This window comes from Telopea speciosissima, chromosome 4, assembly GCF_018873765.1.
Source record: "Telopea speciosissima isolate NSW1024214 ecotype Mountain lineage chromosome 4, Tspe_v1, whole genome shotgun sequence".
Classification (NCBI taxonomy): Eukaryota; Viridiplantae; Streptophyta; class Magnoliopsida; order Proteales; family Proteaceae; genus Telopea; species Telopea speciosissima.
The window spans coordinates 29,779,502-29,794,677 of NC_057919.1; the positions used below are offsets into that span (position 1 = coordinate 29,779,502).

Here is a 15,176-nt window from a genome sequence, read left to right on the forward strand (position 1 = left end):
CAAACCCGACCACGAGTACAAGGTCAGAACCCATTTTTGAGCGGATCCCACCACTTTTAGGCAACAAGATGCCTACGCCAACCATCCCACAAGTATTTGGTGGTAAACAAGAGAAAGCACGAAAAGCCTTGACAAATTCATGCTTTACCATGGCATTCCAGCCAATGTAGCACAAGGAACATACTATGATGCATTCCTTGATGTCGCAGGAGGGCAGTGCAGGATGGAAGGGACCTTCACCATTTGAATTATACAATGTGTATTTGCCTCGGGAGGTAGAGGAGCTAAAAGAATACATTGATGGTTTGAAGCCAATGTGGGAGACATATGGGGTTACTCTTATGGCTGATGGTTGGATGGACCTACTAGGCTGTCCATCATAAATTTCATGGTGAGTTGCAATGGAAAGACTATATTCTTGAAGTCTATCGATGCATCAAAGCATATAAAGGATGCATCATACTTGTATAAGGAGTTGAAGCAGTGGTGGAGGAGGTAGGACCAAGGAGCGTTATCCAAATTGTGACGGATAACGGTTCCAACTATAAAAAGGCTGGAGAGAAGTTGATGAATAAGAAGAGTAAGAGGATCCGGCTCTTTTGGACCCCATGTGCAGCCCATTCTATTGATTTAATCTTGAAGGACATGGGGAAAAAAGACTTTGGTGGCGGGTGTGGTAAATAGGGCAAGACAAGTGACAACTTTGTGTACAACCATTCTTATGCTTTAGCCTTGATGAGGGAGAAATGCAATGGAGATTTAGTGAGGCCTGGTGTCACTCGATTTGCCACCAATTACATTGCATCAAGAGCTTAGAGTAAGACGATAGGTCTAAGGTGTATGTTTGCAAGTCATGAATGGTTTGGTTGGCAAGGTTCTAAGTCGGAAGAAGCAAAGGTAGCACAACGAGACCATTGCAAATGATGGATTTTGGAAGGACTTGGGGAAAGTGGTTGGCATATTAGAGCCGGTGGTGGCGATCGAGGATGGTTGATACAGAGAAGAAGCCTACTTTAGGCCACATTTATGCTGCCATCCAAAAATGAAGGAAATGGTTAGAGCGCTATACCTCGAAGTGCAAAGTCCTACACTAACATCATTAATGAGCGGTGGGAGAAGCACTTGAGTCATCCATTGCATAAATTTGGTGAGTTCAACATACTTTATACTTTAAATGTTATAACTTTTTTACATTTACATATTCAAAACCCTAAAGGCATTAAAGCGATTAAGTCACTAACAAATCATATTTGTGGTGTTTACTTTACCAAAGATACTATTTGAATCCAAAGTATCACTACTCCCATGATCTTGGGCTAGACATAGAATTGTTAGAGGCGTTCTAAGCGTTACTGTGAAGTTGGAGCCCCATCCAAAGACACAAGTTGCTTGCAACGATGAGGTGAGAGTATGGGACTTTGGCACTTTGGTTTTATGAATGTAATTACTAAATAGGAAATACTAATGCCTCATATTGAAAATAGATCAAATACTTAGAGAGGCCTCGGCAAGTTTGGTCGACTAGGCTATAGTGGAGGGTAGACAAAAGTCGACCCTGGTAGGTGGCATGATATTACATTTATGAATTATAATTTATCTCTTTACACTATTTGAACACTATAGCAATTCCATGACATGGGAATTATATGTGGATCGATATAGGGATGAATTTCTTGTTCAATCTCATTTTATGTAACAAATTAAGTGAACATTGATGTAATGTACATTTTATTTGAATGTTTTGATTGATGTGTGCTAATTAGAATGTTTTGATTGCTAATTTGCTATGTTTTACTAAATTATATATAGATTATGTTGTTTTAGACTTTTAGTACGACTCGTCGCCTACCAACCTATGGTCCAAAGTGAAACTCATATTTGGACTTGTTTTTTGCAAATGGGCATGCCATTGTGTTTAAATGGCCCGAAATAGGCTGGATACCAAGTTTCGGACCAAAATATGTGTACAACCCACCGAGTTGGGGTCCGAGTCAAAAAAAAATTGCACCAACTCGCGAGATCTCGGCGAGATCTCGCTCGACTCGGTTTACGGCCTAGCCGAGATGCCACCGAGACCCGAGTTCTCGAACCTTGGTTTTCTCCATGTATTTTCTTATTAAGTACATAATACAAAAGGAATAGAATTAAAGGAGAAGGCAAGGGAGTATGAAAGACTCAAATAAATGGTTCTCAAGAACCTCAATTAGATGCCATAGTCATGTTGAATTCATATGAATAATTTTTGGATGAGAAAAATTTATTAAAAGAAACTGAAGAAGTATAGCATAGAGAATACAAATATAAGATCAACAACAACAACAGCGGTATAATACTCATACAGCGAACTCCCACGATAAAATACCCCCATCCCCAAAATTTTATTCACATTACAACCTATCCATATTGATACAACAAATACATTTGGTTATATTCTAAAGGAACACTAGGCCTTGGATCAAGCATGGCCTCGAATAGAGCTGATTAGAGGACAAGGATCCATGTAGCCGACCCCATTTAGTTGGGATAAGGCTGCGTTGTTGTTATTGTTCAAAAGGAACACTAGGCTTCTTAATGTAAGGCTAGATTATAGGTAACCTAACCCCAAGATACCCATGATAAAATATAACTTGAGCAGCTAGGGGTGTAAGTTTGGCCCTGACGGTCCGATCTCGCCCTGGCCCCCGCCCTGAGCCCGAACAGGGCCTGGGTTGAGATACCTTGGCCCTGAGGGCAGGTCAGGGTTGGGAATTTCCGGCCCTGAGTCAAAGCCGGGCTGGGTCAGGGTTGAGGGACCCTGTCCTCTTCATGTTCTTCTTCTTCTCCTCCTTCTTCTTTCCAACCTGGCCAGCCCATGCATCTCCCTTCCCCCCACGGTGAGGGCCAATCAGGGTCAGCCCGGCACGGCCCGACCTTGAGGAAGGGTCAGAGTTGGATTTTTCTGGCCACGAGTTAGGGCCGGATTGGGCCTGGGCCTAGCTAAGGGGACTCTGGGTTGGGCTGGGATTTTAAAAGGCCCGGCCCAACCCGACCCTGTTGCAACCCTACGAGCAGCAATCAAATCCTTAGCCGCAGGGCAGTTCTAGGTTTAGTCACCAGTAATTGAGGGAATAGCAGAATCCCAATGTCCAGCCTTTTGATGAACCTGAAACTAAGGTCAAGTGTAGGTCTAGGCAAGGTGGACTAACCCTCCAAATTGGAACTAATTCTGATGGTTAGATTAGGAGGTGAAGGCTGGTCACCGAGTTTGAAAGTAAGCTGTAACTAGCAAACCAGCAGTAGGAATGGCTCCAAACTTGGATCGAAAGTAGGCCTCATTGACAGGAAGTAACCCTCCAAAACTTAGCTGATCCTGACCAGTAGTTGCAAGGCTATGATTCCTTCAAGTTGCAGCAGCAGAAGACTTCAGATAGTCCAGCCGATAGCACAGAACAGGGGAAATAGATGACTTCTGAGTGCTTGAACAGCAAGGCCAAATCAGGGCCAATATAGCAATCGAATGAAGCCCTAAGGGAGGTTAACTGAACCTCAAAATATTAGCACAATAGGGCCTCAGGTTGCTGAGATAAATTGGAACAAACAAGCAGGCTCAGAAAATTGAAAGTAGCCTATCCGCAGGTCTGCAGGGTCTCCACAACCAGCAGGTAATCTCCAGCAGCAACTAGGGTTGAAGATGGTCTTCAGACTGATCTAAGAACTCAATAAAGGGGCCACGGTTGCAGTGTTGCAGGCAGGGAATCAAAATAGAAAGAGGGAGAGAAGGGAGATCGATTGAAGAAAAGATAGGAGGGATAGATAGGTAGGGGATAGGGGTCGGCTCTTTCAGCCTCTCATCCTCTCGCCAGGGGAAAATTATCTGAGCCATTTCCTGCCCGGTCCATTTCCCCAAGTCCCTCTAATAGGGGGTGGAACCCACCCAGCAGTATGTTCGGGCAGCGGCTAGGATGGTCATTTCCACACACACACACACCCCTATTAGAGGAACTTGGCGAAATAGAGCAGATAATGATCCCTCACCAGGACAATAAATTGCCCAAAGCAAGTCTTCATTCATCAATAAATTATGGGGGAGGCCCCTTAGGGCAGTACAATAAATAGGCTCAAGTGTTGAGCCCAAAATAGAAGCAAATAAAATAGAAAGTCTCTTATAAGAGTTGAGACTTGAGTTAGAAGTATCTAGAATAGAAATTCTAACTCAGCTAGGCTTCTAAAATAGAAACTCTAATTTTAGAAACAAATAATCAGCAAAATAGAAACTAGGTCAATTCCAAAAAGGAAACTAATTTAATCTTCAATCTTCTAGAGTTTTCAAGAGCATCAGTCGATCCATAGAGCTTGTGGTCCCCACTCTTTTAAGTGTCTCCACCGGGCAGCTGAGAAGTCATGAAGATTGGACAAAATCGCCCCCCATGATTTGGGTTTTAGAGACCCAAAACTCCCAGACCATGTGGGCTGGCCCAGCTAGGCTGGTTGGGTTGGTCCACCAATTGGTGAGATGGACCAACCCTTTTGTGGTTCTTGCGGCTAGCATAATGCTTGCCATAGAATCTGTATGCATCACTTTTATTCTAGAATCATATAGGTAGTTGAAAATGAATATATATCAGTATGCATAGCTGAATACAGATAGATACCTAAACCCCATGATTGAAGTATTTTAAAACAAAGGATAGACCCTAAAACCTTCACTCTTTCCCTCTTCAATTTCAAATCTGAATAGATGTTACAACACATTCTGATTGTTTTCCAACTCTTTCATCATTCAATTTAATTTTAATTTAATAAAGTAGGGTTCCTCATCTTGTATCTCCTAGGACAATGTCTTGGCTACGGATTGCCCCAATGCTTGGTATACCGCCTTTAATATGATGCCATATGTACTTGCTAGGAAAGGAGCATAATACAGTGAAGATGGTAAACAACAATACCTTCAGCTAAATAATCTTGAAGTCCTCGTTGGCAATCACGTACTTCTGTATGCATGTCCCAGGAAAATGTATAAGTACAAAAGCAATAATAACACCATTTATCCCCTAAAAAAACAGTCCATACAGTAAAACAGGTCAGAAAGGTCAGAAGTCCTTCAACGAGGTAATAGTCCCCCCAAAAAAAAATTTGCAGAGATATCAATATGATGATGAAAGTAGGGGTGGAGGGACAGGGAGTAACATCAAATTCAAACTTCACGGGAAACAACACAAGAAACTACTTTGTTGTAATCCATGTAGTATTTTTAGAAATTGACATACAATTAAGCAACGAATAAATCATAAAAAACAGAGAAAGCTTAGAAAATACCCATTCATAGCCATTTATGCATGTACACATGCATAAACTAGTGCATTGGGTGGGGGGAGTGGGTGATAGTTTTCCCACAGCATCACTTCTCCACAAGGCTCCTAGCCCCTGCTCCCCCCCACCATCCCCCAAAGCCACCTTAAAAAAAAAAAAGGGAAATTATCAACACCACCCCCTGCGCTATCGCATTAAATTAATGCAACCCCACTAAGAGAAAAAATTTCAATTTTGACCCAAAAACTAAAGGGGTTAACTGAGGGTTAACTGAGTGCAATTAAAATGACTAAACTACCCATTCAGATTCCACATCCAAAACCTGTGGAAGTAGAGGTGATTGTTCTTCAATCTCTGTGTTGCTACATTTCTCTGCAACCTCAGCATTGGTTGGTGTTTCTGGATTTTCAGGCTTTATATCTGAAGCCCGTACAATTAGCTGCGACTGTTCTCTAAACTCCACATTAGTTTGTGTCTCTGCAATTTCTTCTTCCACATTCTCCATTGTTTCAACATCTTGCCTTTTTTCTGTTTCATTGTCACCATAATCTACTGTTCCATACAGGTCAGCCAAATATTCCTCATGCGGAGATGTGGAATTAACGAATTCCAGAGGACCAATTTGTTCCACTCAGTTTGGAATGGATATCAGCTTGGACAGATATGATACAGAGTTGAGTGACCAAAGCATTATATCACAGGATAACACATCAAGCTTTGCTTTTGCCAGTTCAGTGATTTTCGCAGAGGAGTCAAATCTAGAGAAGGTCTGACTTTTAAACAGGGAGGGGTAGTTCATGGGAGTATCAATTATTGGAAAGCATAAGCATGCAACCACAAGAATCAAAAGAAGAGGGATAGTTATGGTGTTGATTTGTGTTCAGTTCTGACTCAGAAAAACGGTTCTTATTCTCTTCTCAGATACAATTTCAGAGGTTTGAGGGCTAAGAGAGATTGGGATTCTTCAATGTTTTCAGTTTCTGAACTACTCTCTAAGGAGAAGCGTTCTAAAAGTTGCTTTCCCTCTCCTGTATCAAACCCTTGTTCTTTGTTGAGTTAGACATCAATTTTTTGGATTGGGTTTGTAATGAAGGAACTGAGGCCGTGGGGAGAGGTAGTTAGTTCTTGGGCCGTAAGGAGGAAGAGACGGATAAACTTCCAAAGGAGCTAAAACAGGGGATGGTGAAAGAGAACCCTTAACCTCAGCCCCCAGATCCGCGTTATTGCATCTGGAGTCCGCAGTTCTAGGTTCTGGAGAAAGTAATAACTAATAAGAGGTCAGGGGTTTCTGTGGTACCTCAGAATTGACAAAGGCACCTACAATTGAAGACCTATCGCCTTTAGGGTTTGCAGCGCTCTTCAAAACGTCAGGAGCAGGAGAGACCAAAGTCGCATTTGAGTTTTTGGGGCCTTCTGTGGGAGCTTTAAAATCGAAAATCGTTTCTGACTTCAAACTGACCTCTTCGGTTATATCAGAGGGATTAATAGCCTTGAAAGGAGATTTTCCAGCAGAAAATGAAGTTCTCACAACTTCATTTCTCTCCGTTAACACTTTCTTTCTCGATAATGAATTGATTTTTGAAGCAGCAGAAATCGTAAGAGCCATGAAACTCTTCGTTCCCGTTGAAATAGCTGGTGATCTTATAGGAAGTGTTCTTCTTTGTTCGACTGAGGAAGAAGAAGATAGGTTCAATTATTGTAATGGGAAGGGTAAAAATGTCTTTACAAAAATACTAACATGCTGACATCACTAATTAACGGTTAAAATGCTAACCCCATTAGTTTTTGGGTCAAAATTGAAATTTTTTCTCTTAGTAGGCTGCATTAATTTATCCAGATAGCGCAAGGGGTGGCGCCTTATAATTTCCCAAAAAAACAAAAAAGGAAAAAGAATACACTTGCAGAGAGTCTAGCTAATATTCAGGGAGAAGGGGAAAGCCAAAAAAAAAGCACATGAACCACCATAATTTTGTTGTGTTATTTAGTAATGAATACCACTGCTAATGTAGTTTCTAATCAACCTACCGTATAATGATACTCGCAAGCTTGACAATACACTTAGTAAGTGAAATTTGTTAATAGATATGACATGATATTAAATTAAATTCACCAGTTTTTAAGTTCCAAAACTTCAGTGATTTTGCTAAGGAAAAAGCACTGAAATCATCAATATTTTAATTACTTCAAGATTAGTTTAAGTCCAATCCATCAATACCACCCACCAACCCACTGTAGTGTGATATACCTCAATTCTAAGCAGCAAATCATTAAATCTTAAAATGATTGAGATCCTTACACTTGCTTATGTTTTGCACACCATCATGACCATTTACACATCCCGCTTGGACATATGCTTTCACCCTCTGAGTTTCATTAGCTTTTATGATACCATCTGCCACTTCAGATGTCTTGTGTACTGCAGGCCTGTGAAGCAACTCTGTTCCAGACAAAAGGACACATGATGGACCTCATAACCGCACTATAGCAAGTGCAAACCATAACATGAAGTTCTCACCTACAGCTTCATGAAACCCGACAAGGAACTTACTTCCCACTGATACAAGCTCCTCAAACTTTGTGACTCTGTGCACAAAGAACAACATTATTGGAGCATCATGATACACATGAAAAATGTGTCAAATTCTAGAGATTGGATTAGACAATGTCAGCAAGATATTGAATGTGTAACGGAGTTTTTTTTCAAAACCTCCAAGGAAACAAGAATTACAAGTTGAGGCAAACACTGATCTGAATAATTAAACAACGCACATTCAACATACCGCAGCATAAACTCTGACAAAATGGACGATGCTTTATCCTCCAACTCCCATAACACTTTTTTCCCTTTATTATCCATCTGAGATTACCACAGCTGGAAAAAAAAGTGCAGGATCTGATCGGTTCCCAAGTTATTAAGAACTCCAAAATTGATTAATGTAGTACTATCCATTATTTCAAACAGACAATTCGTTTTTCACTTACCAATGCAGATGACGATGATTACTAGTATTCACTGGAATGGATTCCAAGCTGACCTCTGGCTGCAATCAAGCTCACCCCTATCATCAACACTTTGATTAATGGCCTGAAACAACTAAAGCATTAGAACAACCACGCTGTACAAATCAAAACAGATATAAACAAAGAGAGGCTGTAAAAGGAAGGGATAAAGTGATACTACAGCACAAAGAGGGAACTTCGACTGAGAGAGAGAGAGTTGCGCTCAGTTTTTCATTGTAGAGGGCATTGGGCAGGTGAGGAAGGTTGGGGTAGCCCAAGCCCAACCTAACCCAAGTTGGGTTCTCAGGTTGACTTTCCATAAGACCATTATCCAGAGAAACATGCTAAACTCCAGGTCATTGCTAGCAAGTTCAGGAGAGGCAAAATACTTTACCAGATAAGTTTGTGTCCAACTCAGCTTGAAAAATGTAAGAAATTGGTTAAAAAAACCATAAACAGTAATAAGGCCAGAACGGGATATGTTTGTGTGTAAATTTATGTTCAAAAATTCAGGACCAGAAATTTGGAATATGTACTTGTCACTTATCAGTGATCTCTTCCTCAAGAATGCTTGATTGAAAATGGGGTGCAAAGAGATGCAAAGAAAATTAAATGGTGTTGCATGTGAAATTGTCAACTAAGTTAAACCACCCGCAAGTTTACAAGGTAACCAATATACTTCTCTCATCGCTAGGACCAACTCTCCCATAAAAAAAATAAAAAATTGAACAACAAAAACCAATAGAAATATAAAGAAGATTCAAGCAATTAGTGAAAAACATGGAGGCGTAAACAAGTCAATTCAATACATTGTAATGACTGATTCAAGCAACTAGGCAAGCAATTGTGTTTAGTCCTGACCAATGTCAGGTCTGATAATCATAGTTGTCACGGCGGCATGGCGGTCCAAGGCGGTGGAGGCCTGTCTCAGCGCTTAGGCGGTAAAGCGGCCGCCTAAGCGGAGCTTAAGCGGTAAAGGCCGTCTAGTGTTAGTTTTCCCCCTCCCCCCCCCCCCCCCAAACACTTAATACCTGATGGCATGATGCATCATAGTATCATAACTTATATCATTAAAAATTAAATTTAAGCCACCTCAAGTCATCAAAATGAAAAATCCATCATACATAAAAATTCAGAATAATCAGACATCATAATGTACATAAACTAATAAACTATAAAGAATTTCATTACCCCCAAAAAAAAAAAATTTACAGATGTAGATGTATAATCCCATTAGTGATCATAATTCAGTGATTCATTCACTGATTCACCATTATTCCATTACAAATAAAACGGAGAAGAAGCAGCAGCAGCAGCAAGCAAAGAAGAAGAAGTTTAAAAAAAAAAACAGAGAAGAAGCAGCAGTTTAGTCCGTTACAGAGAAGAAGCAGGCAGCATTAAGTCATTAACCAAGCAAAAAAAAAAAAGAACAGAGAAGAAGCAGCAGTTTAGTGCGTTACAGAGAAGAAGCAGGCAGCAGTAAATCAAGCATGCAAGCAAAAAAAAACAGAGAAGCAGCAGCAGGTTAGTGAGTTAAAGAGAAGAAGAAGCAGAGCAGCTATCCAACCAAAAAAGAAAAAGAGAAGTAGCAGGCAGCAGCAGCATGAGTTACAAACTACAGAGAAGAAGAGCAGTTAACCAAGCATTCAAGCAAAAAAAAAACCAGAGAAGCAGCAGCAGGTTAGTGCGTTAAAGAGAAGGAGAAGCAGAAGAAGCAGAGAAGCTATCCAAGCAAAAAAGAAAAAAGAGAAGCAGCAGCAGGCGATAGCAAAAAAAAAGAAGAAAAAAAACAGAGAAGAAGAAGAAGACGATTGAAGATGAAGACGACTATGGAGTAGGGGCTACAAACTACTTACCTTGCCGGAGACGGAAAGATAGGAAATAGGAAGAAGCTTTGCCGCCTTCGTTTGCACATCAGTCGCAGACTCTAAGACTTCGTTTAGCATTTAGGGATTTCAGAATTTTGTATGATCCCATGTAGCAGCAATACACGAAATACTTGTACATCAACAAATAAAAAGTAAAGAGACAGAATAAAGGAAGAATTAAAACCATTACAACTATGCTGATAATTCATGCTTCATATAAAAATTAAAAGGATAAATTACAGATTACCCCCTAGTTTTCAATCAAAACTCAGATCACCCCCTAGTTTTTGAAAAAACTCAAATCACCCCCTAGTTTAGACCCCAAAATGACAAATTAGTCCCTGATGTTAGTTTTATGTTGTTAAGTGATGATGTCAGCCACTTAAATAAATTTAAATCCTAAACTACCCTCGACCAATGTTGAAGATCAAGGAAGGGTAATATTATAAATTTAATTCTAATATTTTAGTACAAGGGTAAAATAGTCATTTCACACCAATAACTAACAGCAGACTAACATCGTTACCATAGAGGGGGACATTTGAGTTTTTTTTTAAATCAAAAGGTGATCTGAGTTTCGATTGCAAACTAGGGGTTGATCTATAATTTACCCAAATTAAAACCATTACAAAATGGATAATGATCATTGTCTAAAAGTCTTTAAGTTTCAAGGTATTTTATTAAGAAAGTCTAGGGTTGGGTTATATACATGTTTGGTTTTTATCCTATGGATTTTCTATGTAATATACCACTTTTAAAGACCTAAAATATGAGTACTAAGGTTACATAGGGGATTAATTCTTTTAATTTGGTTAGTGGTCATGTGATCACATAATGTGATCATGTGACTTGGTTAAATGGTCACGTGACTATTTAATTGTGTTATGTAAGTTCATATGGATTAGGACTCTATAAGTCCAGCCATGTTTTGAGTCTATTTACTTTAAGGGTGTCAAAATAAAACTGGAATCGAATATCGAAATCGGAATCGGAACCGACCATTTACGATCGAACTGAACCGCACCGTAGAAAAATGATCCGATTTTTATTTTATAGGTTCTCTTCCCGGTTCGGTTTTGATTTGCACCTCAAAACCGCGGTTCTAAACCGAATAAGAAATCGAATAGAAACTGGTACCTCTTACTCGAATACTAGCACATGCATCAATTGGATTAATTAATAACATAATAATTAATTTAATAAACATCATTATTGTATCACTCTTGAAACATAAAATAAGTAAAATGTAATGAGTTAACTATATATTATATTTGTTCAAGTATGAATTGAAAATGATGTATGATGTTAAAATGGATTAATTAAATCCTATTTTCTAATAAAATAAATAGTTTGTTTATCATGTGAGAGTGGAGAAGAAAAAAAATGGAAAAACAAAGAATAGGAAAGGAATAGAACGACGGTTAAGGATGGAAAATTTTTTTTTTTATCACATAGGCATGGGAAATATGATGAGTGAGGATGACCGGGAGAGAATGGGGAAACACGAGAATATAAAGGCCTTGAAAACTAAGGATGCCTTCATTGCTAGTTCTCAAAATGACACTACACAAATCGCATGTAAACCGGTTGTGAACCGGATAATGAAAACCAAATAGAAACCGGTAAAACCGGACCATATGCAAAACGATTATGATTTTAGTTGATTCCTATCCGGTTCGGTTTTGATTTCACCTTATCAAAATGTAAACCGCACCGCAACCGAACCGAATAACTAGAACCGCACCGATTGACACCCTTAATTTACTTTAGTATTTCAATTTCCTAGTCAGTTTAGGTTACCTAATAGGTTAAGGATTGTTAGGCCTTTCCTTTTTAGTGCAGGAGTCTATTTTTAAGCTTTTTATATAAGGTTGTAAGGTGGACAAACATGAAACTCGAATTTTGATATTAATGAAAAGCTTTTGCTGCTCTTCTTCTCCATTGAAGATTTTTGTCTTGTGTTTGATCAAGGCTGGTGGGATCGGTGTTTGATTCGATTGACACCTTGCAGTGGGAAGCCTGGGTGGTTAGTTGATGGGATTGGTGTTTGGTCCAATTGACACCTTGCGGTGTGAAGCCCAGGTGGTTCTTTTGAAGCTCTCCTTCAAGTTATTTGAAGATCTCCTTCAAGTTCTAGTTAAAGATTCAATTTTTATTCAAGTTTCTCAATCAAACAAGCTACTGCCAAGGAAATTCTGCAATAACATTCATCCCAACCCTAACCTTTCTTCTTCTAATCCTCTAAGCCACTAAACCCTAACATTTCCCCTTTTTGCTTTCATTTTTTCAAATCCCTAAATTCTGTCCAACCCAAATCAACTGTCAAAATAGTCTACAAATCTAACCGATTATCCCTCATACCCTCCTAAGAAAATCATTCAAGTTTGGTTAACTTCTGTCCAGCCAAACCCTAGAAATCCATCTTTTTCTCTTTTCCAAAACCTGAAACCCTAACCCTAACTTGCTGCCCATTCAAGTTTACTCACTGCCAACCATCAATACATCTCAAGACCTTCACTGATAGACTCCCCTACACCTGCCTAGCATAACCAACACCTCAATCCCTAACCCTGACCATAGTTGTCACGGTGTCAAGGCAATCCAAGGCAATGGAGGGTTGCCTAAGCGCTTAGTCGACAAGGTAATATAGTCCTAGATAGGTAGGAAACCTACTAGGAGCCAGGTAAATCAGAGTTTTTAACTATGCTGGCCAAATGGGACAGAATAGATAAACTAGGGCAGAATTAGGGTTAGGGTTAGGGTTTTGAGATAGGGTTATATTTGGTAATGATGTGCAGGTTTTTAGGAGTCTATTAATGTAAGTTTGGTTTGATTTGGATGAAGTTTGAAATCTAGGGTTTCAGGTAAGAGGCCTTGTAAAAATTGGATGTTTTTAAAATCTAGGGTTTAGAGATGGAATCTAGGAAAAGTGAGTTGGTCAAGTGTCAATGACACTATGGGGAGTGAGATGAAAATAAAAGGATCAGATTTTGATGGGTGGTTAAGTCTAGGTTGAAGTTAGGGTTGTACGGCTTAATTAGGGTTTAAGGGATTATAAAGTTGCAATGGAGAATTGAAATTAGGATTGTTGTCGAGTAAAGTATGAAGGCTGTGGATGAAGTTTGATGATGATTGATGGAGGGAATAAGGATGCTGGTTTGATGATCTAAATTGGATCGATGGGGAAGGTAGGTTTAGGTTAGAGGATGAGAAGTAGAAGGGAATAATTGAAATTAAAATAGCTTACTAGTTTGAAGAGATCCCCAACAACAGTAGCTTGAGCAATTGTGAGACAACCTCTCGATCTTCACGATGTAAGGAGTCGTAGGAGTCCACCCACCCTTTCCACCTTGATAAACCCATAAGGATGCAACACTCTCAAGGAGCAACAACAGCATCAAAGGCAGCAAGCATAAAACTGAGTTTTTATTAATCAAAATTCGTTTCCAATGCTGCCCTCCCTTACAAACTTATATAGAAGACTAAAAAATAGACCTAAACACTAAAAAGGAAAAGCCTAACTCAATCCTTAACCTATTAGCTAACTTAAATTGACTAGGAAACTGAAATAGACTCAAAATAGAGTTCTTATCCAGCCCAACTAAACAACTAAAAAAAAAACTAATAAAATCACTTAAATTGAACCATTGGTTTAAACCAGCTTTGGACCGGTTCAATTTAAAACATTAAAAACATGAAAATAAAATCAAGTATAGGGCTAATCCCATATGCAACCTATATACCTATATTTTAGGCCTATTAAAGTGGCCTATTACATAGAAAACCCATGGGATCAAATGCCCAACATATATATAATCCAACTCTAAACTTATTCCTAATAAAATAAGCCCATTTGGGTGATGAATTTGCATCACAAGGCACCCGCCTACATGGCCTAGGCGTGTATGAGTGGGTTAAACCTAGATGTTGATGTTCAGGGTTATATTGCACAATGGAACTACGTAATCAAGGAATTGCAAAATCACATAATCACATAATTACAAAATAAGTGAATCACAGTCATACAATCACATAATTGCATAACATATACAAACAGATGCATTGCATAACTAATACAAATTTACTAACAATTTACTTTAAATCATAGACTTTTAGCTATCATAGAACTTTGAATCATGAAATTACGGTAGTAGCAGCAGTCGTGGTAACAGCTAGAGCCACCGGCCAACACTAGCAGAAGCCAGCCAGTGAGCCACCACTACTGCCACAACCATAGAAGAAGGTAGAGGAGGAGGAGAAAACAAGGGAAGAAGAATGAGAAGAAAAAAAAAATGCAGGGAAAAAAGAGGGTTTTAGGGAGGAATAGCAGACAACGGAACAGGAAGAATGAGAATAATTAAAAAAAAAAATGCAGGGAAAAGGAGGGTTTAAGGGAGGACTAGCAGCCACAGCGGCAGCAGTCAAAGCAACCAATAGAAGGTAGAGGAGAAGGAAAAAAAATGAAACAAATAAAAAGAAGAAAGAAAAAGCCCAAAAAAAATTTAATAGGACAGAAAGAGGGTTTCAGGGAGGACAAACAAAAAGAAGACAGAAGCAGGAGAACGGAAGAAATAGAAGAAAAAAAGAAGCCAGAAGAAGAAGAGGAGAAAGAAAACAAGAAACATATAAGAACTTACCTATTTGCTGCAAACAGCGGCAGCAGCGAGCTTCGTCAACTTTTTCTTCCAGATACGGCAGAGAGCTCTTTCGACTTTCTTTTTTTTCTTTTCTAAAACCTTTACTTAAGACTTTCTCTTCGATATTCTATGTTGTACGATATGATTCAGTGGTCTGTGGTATATCTTAATATAGTATACAATCCAATTCAAATGATAGAAAGGATATCATTTTTTAATACAAATGTAGGATATAATTAAATGCATGTGTATTGTGTAGTGTATTGAAACCATATTTCTACCCAAAAAAAATAAAATTGAAACCATATATATATATATATTTTTTTGGTAAATATATTGAAACCATATACACCATCTAATAAAAACATTAAAAATAGAATCA

General features: G+C 38.9%; 1 protein-coding gene across 4 annotated transcripts in view; it reads right to left on the minus strand.

Moving 5' to 3' along the window:
- LOC122660596 overlaps positions 1-9,050 on the minus strand; it is a 29,518-nt gene extending 20,468 nt beyond the window's left edge. The window contains exons 1-5 of one of the 4 annotated variants that reach the window (XM_043855971.1): positions 8,272-9,048; positions 8,070-8,146; positions 7,805-7,872; positions 7,586-7,726; positions 4,926-4,967 (exon numbers count right to left, since the gene is read on the minus strand). In XM_043855971.1, coding sequence (XP_043711906.1) covers positions 4,926-4,967; positions 7,586-7,726; positions 7,805-7,872; positions 8,070-8,146 — 328 coding nt within the window. In that variant the 5' untranslated portion in view covers positions 8,272-9,048. Of the gene's footprint in view, positions 1-4,925; positions 4,971-7,585; positions 7,727-7,804; positions 7,873-8,069; positions 8,162-8,271 lie in introns of all 4 variants that reach the window. The other 3 variants (XM_043855970.1, XM_043855974.1, XM_043855972.1) reach the window with 3 other exon arrangements.
- Positions 9,051-15,176: the final 6,126 nt, after the last annotated feature.